Source organism: Ornithorhynchus anatinus, chromosome X4 (genome assembly GCF_004115215.2).
Source record: "Ornithorhynchus anatinus isolate Pmale09 chromosome X4, mOrnAna1.pri.v4, whole genome shotgun sequence".
In the NCBI taxonomy this organism is placed as follows: Eukaryota; Metazoa; Chordata; class Mammalia; order Monotremata; family Ornithorhynchidae; genus Ornithorhynchus; species Ornithorhynchus anatinus.
In genome coordinates, this window is record NC_041752.1 from 2,129,760 (window position 1) to 2,146,365 (window position 16,606).

A 16,606-nucleotide genomic window follows, 5' to 3' on the forward strand; every position below is an offset into this window, starting at 1 on the left:
GGGCGGCAGAGGAAGACAGAGGGACGCACAGGGACCCAGCGACGTACAGAATCAAATCGGGAGGTGTGCAGAGACCCAGAAGGGAGAGAGGGAAGCAGAGACGGAGAGAGGAGCGAGGGTGGGGGAGGCAGGGACGGAGAGGGGACCGAGAGAGAGGGGGGAAGGCCTAGATGGAGAGGGAGACAGAGGAAGGGGGCGGGGGTGAGATGAAGAGACGGGGATCAGCAGAGAGGGCGGCCGAGAGGGGAGATTGACCCCCCCCCGCCCCCCCGGCTCGGGGCCGGGGTCCGTCTCACACCCGAACGACCGAAGGCCCGGCGGGGACAAGGGGGCCGCGAGGAACCGGAGAGGAACCGATCTCCTCGCCCGCCGGGCTCACGCGGGTCGCGACTGTAAACGGCCGGGACCGGTCCAGTGCTGGGAGGGGGTGGGGGGGGTTGGGAGGGGCGGGGGGGGGGGGGAGGGCGGACTCCCCCGGCCCCCGCCCCCGCCCCTTATATACAGTATACATTCACCACCAACAAAAACATCTTCAAAGGCAACAGGTAAATTCTGTAAACTGGCCCCAGCTCCAAAAACAGTAATGCCCTACCAGAAGGTCACCCCACTGCCCCACCCCCAAAATATACCTGAGTTTAGCCGCTCGTGAAGCCCTCCCCTCCCGCCCCCCGCCCCGCTCGGCCCCCTCCGCGGAGAGTTCCCCGATCCGCGGTCCGTCTCCAGTCACGAGAGCGGCGTCCCGTCGTCGTCGGGGCCCGGCCCGGCCCCTGACCCGAGACGGCACCCCCCCCCGCGCAGAGGCCCGGGGGGACCCCGGGAACGGTGCCGGGGGTGGGGGTGGGGTCCCCGGGGGGCGGGGGCCGCGAAGAGACGAGAACGGGGGTCTCCGGGCGTGACGTCGCGTCCGGGGGCGGCGGTCATCCTCGGACTAGCTCTGAGGAGAGAGGGGGTGCCCGTTCGGCCCCGTGCCCCACCGGCCGCCCGAGAGAAGCCCAAGAGAGCGTGCGGGGCCGGGGGTCGGACAGGAACGCGCCCTCCTGGGCGGGAAGGGCCAAGCCCCTCCACGCTCCCGGGGGGTTCCGGGCATCGCTCCATGCCTCGGCCCCCCTCGCTCCCCGTCCCCGGGAGCGAGGGCCGAGAGGAAGGAGGACACAGAGGGAGGGGAAAGAAGGGAGGTCCCCGGGGTGGCACCGACCTGGTCCAGGGGCAGGGCGGAAGGCTTGGGCGGCTGCAGCTCGTCCTGGCCCGCGGGGGTGGATGACTTCGGGAAGGGGCCCGGGGCCGGGGGCATCTGCAGGCTGCGGCCAGAGGGGGACAGAGACGGGCGAGGCGGTTAGCGCCGACATCCAGGCGGCGGGCAGCGCTCCCCCGGCAGCCCGGCCCGGGCTCGGCCTTCTACGGTCTCTTACGTCCTATAACCCGACAACCACGACCGGGTCATCTGGGAAGCCCCTCCCTCCCTCCCTCCCTCCCTCCCGCCGCTTCCGAGCGGACACGGAAGGTGGCGGCGGGGCCGGCGGGCCGGGCACCGGCCGGGTGGGCGCGGGGACTCGGGGACGGACCGCGGACTCGGATCCCCCGGCGGCCCCCTGGCGGCTCGCCTTCGAAGCCCCTCCGTCACCACCCGGCTACTCTCCTGCCCCACCCCGGCCCGCACGCCCCGCTCCTCTCACGCCGACCGTCTCGCCGTGCCTCCATCTCGTCCTTCCCGCCGCCGACCTCTCGCCCGCGTCCCGTCTCTGGCCTGCGACGCCCTCCCTCGTATCTGACGACGACTCCCCCCGCTTCAAGGCCTCGCTGGAGGCGGGTCGGCAGGAGGCCTTCTTCCCTAAGCCCTCCTTTCCTCTCCTCCCGCTCCCTTCTGCCTCGCCCCGACTCCCTCCCTTCCCTCACCGCCCCCGTCAAAGCCCCACGGCGCGTAGGTCCCCGGCCGCCGTCTGTTTGTTTCTAATCAACGACTGTCCCGGCCCAGACTCGTCACGGGCGGGGAACGCGTCCGTCTCTCCGTCCACCGTCCTCTCCCGAGCGCTCGGTCCGGTGCCCCGCACGGAGTCGGCGCTCGATAGGCGGGTCGGACACCGGGCGACTCACCCGGCGGGCCGGTACACGTCCCGGAGGCCGGGCCCCGAGCCGCCCGGGCCGCCCCTCTGCTCCATGACGAGGGCCTGGAAGTGGCCCCCGCCGCCGTCCTCCCGGCAGGGGTAGGGGGGCCCGTCCCGCGGGAGCCCGTTGGCCTGGCCGGCGGGCGGGCGGGCGGCCCCCGGCCCCGCGTAGCCCGTGGGCTGGAAGGGCCCGGCGGGCCGCTGGGGAGCGTAGGGGGTCTGCAGCATCACGTCGGGCGGGGCGAAGGGGGACGGGCCGAAGCCGGGGCCCAGCGGGGGCGGGGCCCCGTAGAGGAACTCCCGCCGCTTGGTGGCCGCGTTGTGGTTGTCCAAGTCCAGGAACTCCTTGGGGCTCTCGGGCCGCTCGGCCGCCCCGTCCGGCCCCTCGGCCGGCCCCGGCGCGGGCTCCGGGCGGGCGGGGGAGGCCAGGGCCGGGCGCAGGCCGTCGCAGCCCTGCTCGGGGAACGGGGGGGCCCGGGCCGGGGGGCCGCGGACCGGGGGCCGCTGCCAGTCGGCGTAGCCCTGGGGGCAGGGGTAATAGGGAGTCCGCTGGTGGGGGTGGGGGTAGGGCGGCCGGGCGGCGGCCGCCTGGTAGGGGTAGCGCATGGCGTCGGGGGGCCGGTAGCGGGGGGGCCCGGCGGGGTGGGGGCCGTTCGGGGGGAAGCCCCGAGGGGGGAAAGGCTGCGGGGGCGGGGCCGGGGGGGGCTTCCCGCCGCCCCCCACCACGGGCCCGAAGCCCTGGAGGCCCGGGGCCAGGTGGAAGCGGGCCACGGCGCCGGGGTACTCCAGGCCCGGCACGAACAGGGGCGAGAACTGGCCCCCGGGGCCCCCCGCCCCCCGCGGGCACGGGGGCTTCTCGGCCGCGACCCCCGCCGGGCCCTTGGCCTCCGGCCCGTGGGGGGGCGGGCCGCCGCCGCCCTCCGGGGCCACCGGCCCGACGTAGGCGGGGTCGGCCGGCCAGGGCCCGCCGCGGGGGCGCTCCGCGGGGTCGCCCCTCGGCCCCGGGCCCTCCGGCTCCCGGCCGGGCGGGGAGCCCAGGCGGGGCCGCTCGGCCCGCTGGGAGGAGGAGGCCGGATGAGGTAGCTTGACCGTGGCGGTCTTCGTCTCCGGGCCGGACGGTGGCTCTGCTGCGTGGGAGAGGGCGACGGACTCAGAGGAGCGGCCTCGGGGTGGGACGGTCGGGGCCTTCGCCCCCCCCCCCCCCCCCACCGCCCCGGGCAGTCTGCTCCGTCCCGCCCCCGCCCCCCGGCCCCGAGCCACGGTGACCCGCCCCCGACCGGCCGCGTGCCGGCCCTCCCCGGGGTCGGGGCGGAAGGTCCGGCCCCCGGGTCTCGCTTCGAAATCTTCGCGAGACTCTAAAGCGCCGACGTGGCCTGATGCGAAGGGCTCGGGGCTGACGGAGGGGAGACGTGGGTTCTGACTTTTTTTTTTTTTTTTGGCATTTGTTAAGCGCTCAGTACGAGCCGGGCACGGCACCGAGTGCTGAGATGGACCGGTCCGTCAGTCGGCCGTAATTTACTGAGCGCTCGCCGCGTGCGGGAGCACCGGACTCAGAAAGCCCGAGACGACGGTGTAACAGACATATTAGAACAGATCGGAACCCGGGTCTCCTGACTCCCGGGCCCGGCCGGCCCTCGCCCCGGCACGGCTGACCGGCTCCGTAGAAGAGGGAAGACGGATGCCCCGTCCCGGCTCCCGGGGCGAGCCGTTGCGGGGGAGCCTCCCCTCCCCTCCCCCCCCCGCCCCGCCCCCGCCGCCCCCTCCGGGCCCGCCGGACTCACCCCGGCCGCTCTCGGGCTCCTCGTGGTCTCCGGCGTGCTGGCCGCCGGCCCCGGGCTCGGGGTCGGGGATGGGGCCCCCGGCCGAGGCCGAGCGCGCCGGCTGGGGGCAGGGGCCCGGCAGGTGGGGCGGGGGCGGCTGGCGCGGGTGGTAGGGCGCGCCGGGCGGGCACACGCGCGAGGACAGCTGCTGCATGGCGATCATCTCCGGGCTGTCCATCATGGACTCTCCGCCCAGGGCCCCCCGCGCGGCCGGGCCCGGCCCCCCGAACAGCGGGCCCCCCGGGGGGGGCGGGGCCGGAGGCTGCATCCTGGGCCCCGGGGCCCCGCAGACCGGACGCATGAAGCCCGAGGGGGCGGGGACGCCGGGCGGGCCGGGGCTGGCCTGGCCCGGCCACTGGGGCGGGGGCAGCAGGGGCCTCAGGGCGCCCCGGGGGTCCACCCCGTGGGCGAGGGGCCGGGGCTTCTCGTCCGGCCCCAGGGGCCCCCGCCCGGGCGCCCCGTGGCCGCCGGTCCACCCCGCCGAGGGCACGCGGTTCAGGTACTTGTAGGGCCGGTAGCCGTGCCCGGGGGGCACCTCGGGGCCGTCCGGGAACTCCGGGGGCCGCCCCGGGGGCCCGCCGTGCCGGGGGGCCACGAACCCCGCCTGGAACGGGGCCGAAGGGTACGGCCCGCCGTCCGGGCCGGGCCCGCCCCCGTGCCCGAGCGCCAGGGGTCCGGCTCGGTGCCCCGCCGCCGTAAGGTGGGTCAGCCCCGCGCACACCTGCGTCTCCTCCGGGGCGGCCAGCCTCGGCCCCCTGGGCTCGCCCGGTCCGACCGGCGGCTGGGGAGGAGAGGGAGACGCCGTCAGGCCCGCCGGGAACCGGCCCGCGCCCGGCTCCCCGGGGGCTCGGGGCCGGCCGCCGCCGCCGCCGCTCGGGGCCCGCCGGAGGGGACCCGCCTCGCTCCCCCGCGGACAGGGTGGGCAGGCTTCCGGTTTGGCGTCGGGCGGTCTTCACGCGTACGCCTTCGGAAACTTTCCCCGCCTGGGATTTCCGTCTCCCAGAGTGCCGGGGCCCTGACCCGACGCCCACGTCGGCGGTACCGCCCGCAAGGGGAGGGGACGCGGCGGCTCTGGAACCGCTTCGCGCGTGCGGGCCGGTGGGGTCCCCCGGAGACACGCTCTCGGTTCGGGCCGGACCGGAGGGGTCGCCCTGCCCGCCGCCGAGCGCCCCCGGCTACCCCGGCTACCCCGGCCTCGCCTCTCCCGGCGGATCCCGCCCCGTGGCCGCTCCTCACCTGCATGGCAAAGTGCTGGTGCTGATGGACGGGGCCCCCGGGGTGGGGCTCGGGCACCTGGGGGGATCCGTACAGGACGGCCGGGTCTGAGCCCCGGAGGGGGCCAAAGGGGCCCGGGACAGCCGGTCTCTGGGGAGGAGAAGGGGGGGAGGAGCGTGAGTCCGCAACGGATCCGACCGGTCCAGGAGAAAGGGCACGCGGACCCCCGGGCGGTCACCTCCCCGGCCCGTGGCCCCGGCCCGGAGATCCCCCGCCCCTCCCCCGGCCCCGGGGTGGGTCACCGGTGCCCACCCACCCCCGAGGCCGCCCCCTCACCATCTGTCCCAGAAGGGGGCCGTGGGCGGGCATGCCGCCGTAGTGCGGCGGGCGGGAGAAGCGGGCCGGGTCCCGTTCGCCGAGGCCCTGCTCGCTCCCGGGCGGCGGGCCCCCGCGCTGGGGCAGCGGCTTGCCCCCGTTCTCCAGGGGCTGGGGTCTGCGGGCCGGCCCCTCCGGGTCTCGGGAGCGCGTCCAGACGCTGCCGGCCCCCCGCCCCGCTCGGCTCCGCCGCTTCTCCCGCGTCCAGAACTCCTCGTCCGTGTCTCCGTCCTCGCCGGGGAAGTGCTTCAGCATGGCCCGCTGGAAGCAGCGCTCCAGGTTGTCCGCCATCTTAGTGTACTCTGCCCGGGGCCGGCGGCGGGGGGGCCCGAAGACGGGGAGGAGTGGGGGAGAGAGACAGACAAAGCAGGGGAGGAGAGAGAAAGAGGGGAGGAAGGGGAAAGAGAGGGGAAGGAGACAGAAAGGGAGAAAGGTGGGAGACGTGAGGGGGGAGAGGGACGTGGGGGAGAAAGATGGAGAGAGGGAAGGGAGGGGAAAAGAGGGGGAGAGAGGGGGAAGAGAAGGGGAACGGGAGTGAGGAGAGAGAGACGGGGTTTGGGGGGGAGGAAGATGGGGCAGGGAGAGAAAGCGTCAAGAGCAGCTGCCAAAACCCTGCCCCGCTCCCCCCAACCCGGGAAGGGGAGGAAAAGAGAGGACGGTGGTGGGGGGCCCGTCTCCCCCAGGGCCAGCTTTCCACCGAGGCGGGCGAGCCTGCGGCCACTGGCCGCCTCCCGACCTCCTCCCTGACGTCCCTGGGGGCGGCGGGGGCCTAGAGGCGGGGGGGGCCTCCCCAAATCCGGTTCGCACCCACCCACCCATCGCACTCTCCTTCTCCAATTCCCAACTCTGCCCTCCTTCCTCCTCCCGCTCCTCCCCGGCCCAACGCCTTTGTCTTTTGTCAGCCCTCCCTCCTCGCCCCCTCCCCTAATGCCGGACCAAGGTCGGGTCCTCCCGCTGTATCATAAGCTCCCCGAAGGCCAACTCTCCCAAGCTCTTAGCACAGTGCTCTGCACCCACTTGTTGATCGATGGAGGGGGATCTCTTCCCGCCGACTCTGCCCCCCGACCCCGGCCCGCTCCTCGCCCCCGTACTACCCCATCCGTCCCGCCCCCGGCCCCTCACCGCTGTTCTCCCCGTTGTATCTGAGGCAGTTCCGGAACATGGTCTTCATGTCCGTGACGAAGTCCTCCTTGGAGCAGTACTGGCCTCGGTTCAGCTTCGCCTCCATGCTCGAGATGTCCATGGGGAACTGAGAGGGGACCGGGGCCCGCGGCCGTGAGGCACGGGGCCGACGGGTGGGGGGAACGCAGAGGAGACAGAGACACAGATAGAGAGAGAGAGAGAGAGAGACCGTGTGCCCAAAGGAGAGGAGCGGAGAGGAGACGGAGACACAGAGAGACGCCGGGAGATGAAACGGGACCGGGGCCCGTGGCCGTGAGCCACGGGGCCAAACGGAGGGCGGGAGCAGGGCCGGGAAGAGACTGTAAACTCTTTAAGGGCAGGGAACGGTTCCGCCTATTCTGTGGTACGGTACAGCGCTTAGTACAGCGCTCGGCACGTCGGCTCTCCCCCGCTCCCGGCCCCACGGCATTTATGTACTTATTTTGTAATTTTATTTATCTGCATCGACGACCGTCTCCCCGGCCCAGACTGTGAGCTCGTTGTGGGAAGGGAACGTCACCGTTTATTGCTGTGCCGTACTTTCCCAAGCGCTCAGTACTGTGCTTTGCACACAACGAGTGTTCGATAAATACAACCGAAGGGGTGAATGCTGTACGGCCTTGTGCAAGTCACTTCACTTCTCTGTGCCTCGGTTCCCTCATCTATCAAATGGGGATTGAGACTGAGAGCCCCACGTGGGACAGGGGCCGTGTCCAACCCCATTTATTTGGATCCACCCCGACGCTTCGTACAGTGCCTGGCACAAATTAAGTGCTTAACAAATACCACAGTTATTATTATTATCAATAAATGTTTTTAAAAAGGGCCACAGAGCAGGGAGACCCGTTCCCTACCCACAGAGCGCCTCCCCTGCAATGGGTGTCGGTGGGCGTGGGAGCCAGCGGGGTCCCCGGGGCGAGGCCGAGGCGGGGTCCCGGCCCACCTTGATGATCTGGTAGTAGTTGGGCGCGTAGGATTCGTCCACGGGTTCCAGGAAGGGCCAGGAGTCCTTGTGCGCCTTCACCACGTCTAGAACTGACACACACACGCACGAGGGGATGGGGGCGGGGGGAGCGGCCCGTCAGACTCGGCCCCCGGCGGCCCCGCGGTCCCAACCCCGGAAGCCCAGGCCGGGCGCCGACTGACCTTTGTACATGGCCGTGAACTCGTCGTCCAACTCGAAGCTGCAACGGTCACGGGGGAGGTCAGGGCCGGGCCCGCCCCCTCCCTCCCTTCTCCCCACCGGCCCCCGCGTTCCCCTCCTCGACCTGGCCCGGGGGAGCCCGTGGAGCCCGTTCCCGCGCCCAGAACCCGTGCCCGGCCCCACTCACAAGTCCTTGGTCTTCCTGTCGTCGCGGGCCGGGGAGCCGGGGTCCAGGCGGGAGAGTTCGGGGGTGAGCTCCTTGCCCTGGGCCAGCAGCCAGGCCCGCTGCTCCCGTAGCTTCCTCCTCTTGGCCCGATCTGCGAAGACCCCGACCCGGCCGGGGGGCGGGGGGGGCCCCGCGTGAGGGAACCCGGGAGGTGGGGGCCCCTCCCCGCCCCCGAGCCTGCCCCGAAACAGCCGGGGCCGCCCCCGGCCGGTCTCGGCCGACACGGGCGCCGCATCCGAGCCCCGCCGCTCGGGTCCCGAGACCTCGGGGGCGAGGCAGTCGGACGGATGAGGCCGCGGTCGCGGCCCTACCTTCCACGGCTTTGACCTTCTCCTCCATCTCCCGCCTCCTCTCTTCCTTCAACATCTGCTCCTGCTCCTTCTTCTGCACGGCCAAAAGCAGCTGCCGCTCCTCCTCCTCCACGTCCTCCCCGTTCCCCTCCTCTTCCTCCCGGCGCCGCTGCTTCTCCATCCGGCTGAGCACGGGGGTCTCCTGGGGCCGAGACGCGCGGGGACGCGAAGGCTCAGGCTGGGGGCCTCCGCCCTCTCCGCCGGTCCTCGCCCAGAGGCCGAGGGTCCGGCGGAGGGAGACCGGAAGGTCACCGGTGTCCAGAGGGGCACCGGGGAACCCCGCGATCGCGAGGGACCCGGCCGGGATGGAGAAACCCGGGGTGACCCCGGGGGCCGCAGGCGACCCCGCGCCAAGGAGGAAGAAGAGTGAGGGGAGGAGGAGAAAGAGCGAGAGGGAAACGGGGGAAGAGCGGGAGAAGGGTAGAAGGACAAGGAGGAGGGAGGAAGGAGGAAGAACAGCGGGGAAGGGCAGGAGAAGCCCGATGACGGAAGATTAAGGAAGACTCAAATGAGGGTTTTTTCCTGGGAAGTTCCCGGAGAAGCCGAGGAGGAATTCGAGGGCCGCAGGCGGGAGGCAACGCAACGTCGCAATGCGAGAGAGGCCGGAAGCATCTGTCCCGGGAGGCCGTGGCCCGGCAGGGGCGGGCAGAGTCCTCCGAAGGCCAGACGCCCCCGCCCCGGTGTGGGGAGGATCTCCCGGGCCCGGGCGGGGGGCGGGAGAGCGGCTCCCGTACCTTCTGGGCGATCATGTTGCAGATCTCGGGCAGGAAGTCCTCACTCAGCAGCCGGTAGAGCTGCCGCTCCCTCAGCGAGGTCCGCTCTCGGAAGCTCTCCGTCACCTGCCGCCACTCCTCTTCCGTCTGGCACAGGAGCCACCACGTGCCACGGCCGGGGCCTGGGCGGACAGAGGGGCACACCCCTATCCCGTCGAGGCCCTCGGGCAACACCGCCTCCCCAACGGGGCCCCTCCCCCGGCCTTCCCTTGGGGTGGGGAAGCGGCGTGGCCTAGGGGCCTGGGACTCAGAAGGTCACGGCTTCTAAACCTCGGCCCCGCCGCTCGTCTGCCGCGGGGCCTCGGACAACTCACTCGACTTGTCCGTTCCCTCATCTGTTAAATGGGGACGAAGACTGTGAACCCCACGTGGGACGTGGACCGTGACCAACCCGATTAGCTTGCATCTACCCCGGCGCTTAGAACGGCGCCTGGCACGTAGTAAGCGCTTGACAAATGCCAGGCAACCCGTCCGCCCGCCCCGGTTAAAAGGGAGCCCACGGACCCCCAGGGGATGGCGAGGCGCCGGAGCCTCCTGTTGAGAGGCCCGGAGGCAGGAGACCCCGGTCCCAGCTTTGACGCCAGCCCGCTGTGTGTCCTGGGGGAGGCTGCCTCGCTCTCCTAAGTTTCCTCATCTGTCAAATGGGGCCAAGATCCCCGCGTCCACCAGCACCGGGCACACGGGAAGCGGAGAACCGATAGCTCCCTTAGCCTGTCACCCGCAGAGGCGACTGGGGTGAACCCGCCGCTGGCCAGCTCTTCCGGGCCCCCTCGCCAATCCCGGACCCGCGGGCCCGAGGCCGGGTCCCCCGATAGAAACTGCCGGGGCTCGGCGGGCGGGGATGGAGCCCGGCCGCCCGCGGTGCCAACTTACCGTTCCTCGTCTGGGGCTCCGATTCGAGGGGGTTTTCTTCCTGCTTCTCACTGCCGGGGCGGGGAGACGGACAGATTTATAACCCCCAGGAAGCCCCCCCGATGCCTCACCCCCTGGTTTTCAGGTTCCTTTCCCCTGGGGGGGGGGGGGGGGGGGGTAACCCTCCATTCCCCAGCAGGGGGCGGCAGGAGCCCACATAATTCATTCTAGCCCCCGAGGGGCTGCTCTGTGTGGGCAGAACACTGGTCTGAGCGCTTGGGAGAGTCCAATGTACAGTTAGAAGTCACGATCCTTGATCCCGACAAGCTTCCGGTCTACTGTGCGCCTCTGCACTCTGTACTGGGCCCTTGGGAAACAGGCTAGAAACCCTCAGATGCCAAATCAAGTGATATGCTGGTGAGGAGTTGGGGCCCACCTCTCCGCCTCGAGCCACCGGTCGGGCACCGTGAAGCCCCCCCCGCCAACCCCTAACCGCCGCAGGGGCGACGGGGGTCCTCACCTCGCGGCGATCTCCTCCAGGATTTTCTTCCGCTTGGGGGGCCGCCCCCTCCTCCTGCCGGTTTTCCCGGGCGCCGCGGCGGCGCTCTGCTGGTTCCCGCCCTCCCTGGTGGGGCCGGGAGAGAGCATTCATCCCCGCTCTCCCCCTACCCGCCACGCCCCGGGAGCCGGGGTCCCCGGGTCCCACCTGGTTCTATCTCCCCCGAGCCCCGGGCACAGTGCTCCGCTCCTCCCGAGCGCTGAGCCGACGGGGCCGCTACGACTCGGAAGGGAGGGGGACGGGAGCCCTCCGCCGTCCCGGAGGGCCGCGGGCAAGAGTCGGGGGCGGGGAGGCAGCGGGAGGGATTTAAGCTAGACCCGGGTGACTCTGCTGCCGGTTGGGGGGTGGTCGATGGACAGGGGAATCGTCTGGGCTAGGATCGTTGTCCTGAGCGGGCTTACGCTGGACCCGGGATGGGGTGGGGGGGACGATGGGGAGGAGGGGAGCACGGGGAAGGCCAGCAAAGAACATCCCTCCCGCCCTGGGGGTCTCTCTCTCCCGCTCCGTCCGTGGGTCCCCTGGCAGGGGTACCGACCTGCTGGCGGGCAGCTCTCCGTTGGGCTTGCCCGGGGCGGGAGCTTCTTTGTACATGCGGGTCCCGTAGAAATACCAGTACAGGGCCCCGGTACTATCTTCGCCCAGCGGTTCCACCCGCAGGCTGTCCGCGTCCAGACCCTGGCGGGGACGACGGCGACGGGACCCGGGGCGAGGGAACGGGAGAGACGGCCACTCAGACGTCCGCCCCGGCCCATCGCTCCCATCGCTTCCCACGCCCTCCAAGCCAGCGGCCCTCCCGTCACACCCAGGCCCCCGGCGCCTGCCGCCCCGGACGCGGACAGCGTACGGACGGCACGGGGAGAGCGCACGCGCGCCGAGCGGGCCCCGACGCCGAGCACCGGCACCTTGAGCAGGTCGAAGACATCGTCGGCGTCGAGCCGGTAGTCGCAGAGGCGGTGGAGGATCTGGACGCGGGTGCGGAGGGGCAGGTCTTGGAAGTTGGCCTCCCGCAGCGGGTTGGGCTTCCCTTCCTCCAGCTCCCAACGGTAGTTGATGATGTCCTCCAGGTAACTGTGGAACGTCTCGGACCTAGGCGGGCGGGGGGAAACTGAGGCTCCGCCGCCAGCCGCCACCCCCCAACCCCAAGGACAATAATAATAATGACGGGAAGGGATGGGAGAGGGGTCCGGACGCCCAGGGGCCCGGGCGGTCACTCACGTGATGTCTCTGCGCTGGTAACAGCCTTGGAGGAGGCAGGCGATCAGGTCGCTGATAAACTCTACATCATCCCGGTGCAGAGCGGCTTCCAATTCCTGGGGAGGAGAGACCGAGATTTCACCCACGTGGAGCTCTTCGAACCCAGGGTGGGAAAAGCCCCCACAGATCCCCAGGGCCCGCCGCCCCGGCGCTGCCGCCGGCCCGTGCCCGGGACCGGTCCCTCTAGGCCCGCCTCGGCCGGGCCCGGCTCTCGTCTCTCTCGGCGTTTCCCCTCCCTCGCGCTCCCCACTCCGTCCCGGAGTCCTTTGCTCTGCCCCTCTGCGTTCACCGATGCCTACGCGATGGGTCGGCCTAACTACCCCCCGCGCCGGATCTGCGCTGGCTTTTTTTCTTTAATAGTACTCGTTAAGCGCCTGTTAGGTGCCAGGAACTACATTAAGCGCTGGAGTAGACACAGACTGATCAGTTTGGACACAGTTCGTGTCCCAGGTGGGGCTCACAGTCTTAATCCCCATTTTACAGAGGAGGGAACTGAGGCCCAGAGAAGTGAAGGGACTCGCCCACGGTCACCCGGCAGTCAAGTGGCGGCGTCACATCAGAACCCAGATCGTGCTCTAAATCGTCCTCTAAATCGTCAGCTCATCACGGGCGGGGAACGCGTCTGCTAACTCTGTCACGTCGGACTGTCCCGAGACCTCAGACCAGGGCCGAGAAGCAGCGTGGCTTCGTGGAGAGAGCATGGGGCAGAGGAGTCAGGGGATCTGTTACAGATGGGGAGACCAACATTGATATAGACAGATCACATCACATCGAAGTGCTGTGGAGCCGGGAGTCGGGATGAATAAAGGGAGCGAGCCAGGGCGACGCAGAAGGGAGTGGGAAAAGAGGAAATGAGGGCCCGGTCGGGGAAGGCCTCTCGGAGGAGACGGGCCTTCGCTAAGGCTTTGAATCGGGGGAGGGTCGCTGTCCGTCGGATAGGAGGAGGGACGGCGTTCCCGGCCGGAGGCGGGACGTGGGCGGCGAGATCGAGGGACGGCGAGCAGGTTGGCGTTAAGAGGACTGAAGCGTGCCGGCCGGGTGGTAGTAGGAGAGTAGCGAGGTGAGGTAGGAGGGGGCGAGCTGATTGACAGAGACGTAGACGCACCGAGAGGCGGACGGAGAGATGGACAGAGAGGGAGACAGAGAGATGGGCACGCGCAGAGACAGAGAGATGGATACACCGATGCGGAGATGGACGGAGACGGAGAGACGGATGCACCGATGCGGAGACGGTCCGAGACGGAGAGATGGACAGACGAAACGGGGACGGACAGAGAGGGGTGTGTGCGTGCGTGTCCCCGTCCCCGAGACTGGAGGATCCCTCCCTCCGCGGACAATAAGAGCGCGGTGTCTGCCGGCCGAGACAGGCGCCTGTCGGCCCACACGAGGCCGCTTCTGGCAGGGCCCGTGCAGGAGCCCGGGGCGGGAGGGGGCGGCCAGCTGGGCGGGCGGGCGGGGGCCCCCGCTCCCCTTTTCAGGAGTCTCTCTGGGAGCCGAGTCCCCGACCGGAGCCCGAAGTGACAATCCCCTCCCCCTGCCCCCGCTCCTCTGCTCTTCTTTTGTGTTGGCTTTTCTCTTTGAGCACTGAGCTGTGAGCGCAGAAATCTGAACCGTGCCAAGATGCTCTGAGATGGAACGGGAGGGGGAGAGGGAGGGGAAAACAAAAAACACAACAAAACACACCCGGGCGACGCGGCCAATCGGCAGAGGGGACGGCGGCCCCGGCCCTCCTCCCACCCACCGCCCCCGCCCCCCCGGGACGGACGGACCGACGGACGGGGACGGTGGGTGCGAAGGCGGGATCCGCTCCCCTTCCAGCTGGCGTCACAGCTCATTAGGGAAATGTCTGTTCCAAGTATCCCCCGCCCCCACCGCCAAATCCTCCTGAGCCCCGCGGAGGCTGCCGGGAGACGACGCCCCGCAGGGAGGAGGGCGACCCCTCACCCCTGGGCCCGGGGCCCGGGCAGGCTTCTGCGGGGAGGGCAGGCCCGGGAGCTCTCCTCGCTGCCCCATCCCTCCGAGCTCGGGCGAGGGCAAAGCGCCCGGGCCGGGCCGCGGGCGAATTCGCCGAGGCGCGGAGCTGCCTTTCGATTGCCGGGACTACGAGTCCCGCACACGCAGCGTGGCTTAGTGGCTAGAGCCGGGGCCTGGGGGTCAGCAGGATCTGGTTTTCGATCCCGGCTCCGCCACAGGTCTGCTGCGTGACCTCGGGCCGGCCACTTCACTTCTCTGGGCCTCATCTCTAAAAGGGAGATTAAGAGTGTGAGCCCCCCCGTGGGTCGGGGACCGTCCAACCTGCTTAACACTCCCCCCCTTCAAAGGCCTACTGAAGGCTCACCTCCTCCCAGACTAAGCCTCCCTCATCCTCAGCTCCCTGCCCCGCAGCACTTGTGTATATATGAACATACCTATAACTCCATTTATTTACATTAATGCCCGTTTACTTGTTTTGATGTGTATATAGCTATAATTCTATTTATTTGTATCGCTGCCGTCGACGCCTGTTTACTCGTTTCGCTGTCTGTCTCCCCCCCTTCTAGACTCTAAGCCCGTTGTGGGCAGGGACTGTCTCTCTCTATTGCTAGACTCTACTTCCCAAGTACTTAGTACAGTGCTCTGCACACAGTAAGCGCTCAATAAATACTACTGAATGAATGACTTCATCTGTATCTACCCCAGCGCTCGGACTAAAGCTTGGGACATAGTAAGCGCTTAAGTACCGTAATTATTTATTATTACGTACATACACACGCACAGAGCGCACATACCGCCCGTGATCGCTTGGGAGTACGCCCTGCAGGAGGGGAAGAAGCTCTGCTCCCCCAGATTCCCGGACCGGACCGGATCGGGGTCAGGATTTCGGACCGCCCCCCCATCCCCAGCTTCTTCCCTGGCCCCCCCTCCCCCATCAGGAACGTTTATATTTTCCTGCCCAGGTTGCCACGGTGGAAAAATCCGGGAGTTCCTCTTCTGGCCTGTTCTCCTCTGTCCCGCCCCGACACCACCCTGCACGAGCCTATGGGTCTCTACTAAAATTACCAGCACTATCACTGTGGTAATTAAGAGCTTACTATACGCCGAGCACTGTGCCAAGCGCTGGGGCGGATACAGGTCAACGGGTCGGACGCTGTCCCCGTCCCACGTGGGGCTCACGGTCCCAGTAGGAGGGCAGGGAAGGCGTCCACCAATTCCGTTCTATTGTTCTCTACCAAGAGCTCAGTGGAGTGCTCTGCACATAGTCAGCGCTCAATTAATACCACTGATTGAGAACTCGTCCCCAAGGGAGGAAACCAGCTTCCTGACAAGGGATGCTAGCCAACTGCGATTTAGGGGGGAAGGTGGGACGAGGTTGGGGGTCAGAAGGCCTCTCTTTCCACAGCTGGCTGACGTCTAGCTAGAAATAATAATAATGGTGGCATTTGTTAAGCGCTTACTATGTGCAAGGCACCGTTCTAAGCGCTGGGGAGGATACAAGGTGATCAGGTTGTCCCACGTGGGGCTCACAGTCTTAATCCCCATTTTACAGATGAGGGAACTGAGGCACAGAGAAGTGAAGTGATCTGCCCACAGTCACACAGCTGACAAGCGGCTGAGCCGGGATTTGAACGCATGACCTCTGATTCCCAAGCCCGGGCTCTTTCCACTAATCCGCCGCCGCTTCTCTAATAATAATAATCATTGTTAAGCGCTTACTATGGGCCAAGCACCGTATTAACCGCAGAGATAGATGCAGGTAGGTCCCACGCGGGGCTCGTATTCTAAATAGGAGGGAGAGCGGACGCCGAGTCTCGGCAAGGATCCTGGAATGAAGCGCTCAGCACGGTATTCTGCACAGAGCAGTGAGCAGTCAGTGGATACCATCGATTCTTGATTGGAACTTCTCTCCCCCGCCGTTGCGCTGAGCCTTCCAGGCCTTGGTCAAACCATCTCCCCGCCCTCCTGCTGGTTCTGGTAGTCTGGCCTCCCTTATTTATCTTCTTCCTTTCTAGGCGTCTCTTCCACTCCCCGGACTTCGCATCTGGGGGTCCCGGAGTGGGAGCCTGGCCCGGAGGGCTCGCCCGGTGTTGGGGGGACTCTACAGCCGGGGCCCACGGGGAGAAATGGGCTGAATCCGGGCACCAGGTGGCTCAGAACGACCCTCGTGTCTCCCCTTGCCCGTCGCCCCCCTCAACACCCTTCTTCCCCCAAACCCGTCCTCCCCCTGGGGCTGCACCGGGACCCTCGAATCCCATCACCATTTTTGGATGCGACTCAGCGGGAGTCGGACCGCCCGAGTTCTAACTCCCACTCGCCTTCATTCGATCCGTTCAGCTGTATTTTTTGAGCTCTTTCTGTGTGCAGAGTGCTGGACTATAATAACAATAATGGTATTTGTTGAGCGCGGACTCCGCGTCAGGCACCGTTCTAAGCTTTAAGACTATGCACTCGGGAGAGTACACAACAACAACAAACAGACATGCTCCCCGCTCACCTGCCTGCTGCGTGACCTTGGGCAAGTCGCTTCACTTCTCTGGGCCTCCGTTTCCGCATCTGCCAAATGGGGATTCCCTTTTCTCCCTCCCGCCGCGTCTGACCTGATCATTTTGTCCCTTCCCCCCAGTGCTCGGAACGTATCACTTTGCAAATGCCAGATTATTACTGGTTGACAAGGCCTCTCTGCCTCTCCCATTTCACCTTGCTAAATCGCCTCAGTGACTGTAGTATTTGTTGAGTACTTACTGAGTGCCGAGGACTGTACTAAGCACCGGGGGAGATACAAAGTAATGGGGGTCTCA

General features: G+C 68.2%; 1 protein-coding gene across 1 annotated transcript in view; it reads right to left on the minus strand.

Annotated features, from left to right (window-relative positions):
• Positions 1-528: 528 nt before the first annotated feature.
• Positions 529-16,606, minus strand: part of LOC100084216 (cat eye syndrome critical region protein 2) — a 56,057-nt gene continuing 39,979 nt past the window's right edge. The window contains exons 2-18 of the mRNA XM_029054176.2: positions 11,793-11,887; positions 11,480-11,663; positions 11,113-11,252; positions 10,539-10,643; positions 10,040-10,089; positions 9,128-9,288; positions 8,355-8,535; positions 8,005-8,134; positions 7,820-7,857; positions 7,617-7,708; positions 6,635-6,761; positions 5,474-5,814; positions 5,159-5,287; positions 3,884-4,703; positions 2,092-3,229; positions 1,196-1,298; positions 529-934 (exon numbers count right to left, since the gene is read on the minus strand). Of these exons, the coding sequence (XP_028910009.1) occupies positions 929-934; positions 1,196-1,298; positions 2,092-3,229; positions 3,884-4,703; positions 5,159-5,287; positions 5,474-5,814; positions 6,635-6,761; positions 7,617-7,708; positions 7,820-7,857; positions 8,005-8,134; positions 8,355-8,535; positions 9,128-9,288; positions 10,040-10,089; positions 10,539-10,643; positions 11,113-11,168 (3,477 nt within the window). The 5' untranslated portion in view covers positions 11,169-11,252; positions 11,480-11,663; positions 11,793-11,887 and the 3' untranslated portion in view covers positions 529-928. The remainder of the gene's footprint in view (positions 935-1,195; positions 1,299-2,091; positions 3,230-3,883; positions 4,704-5,158; positions 5,288-5,473; positions 5,815-6,634; positions 6,762-7,616; positions 7,709-7,819; positions 7,858-8,004; positions 8,135-8,354; positions 8,536-9,127; positions 9,289-10,039; positions 10,090-10,538; positions 10,644-11,112; positions 11,253-11,479; positions 11,664-11,792; positions 11,888-16,606) is intronic.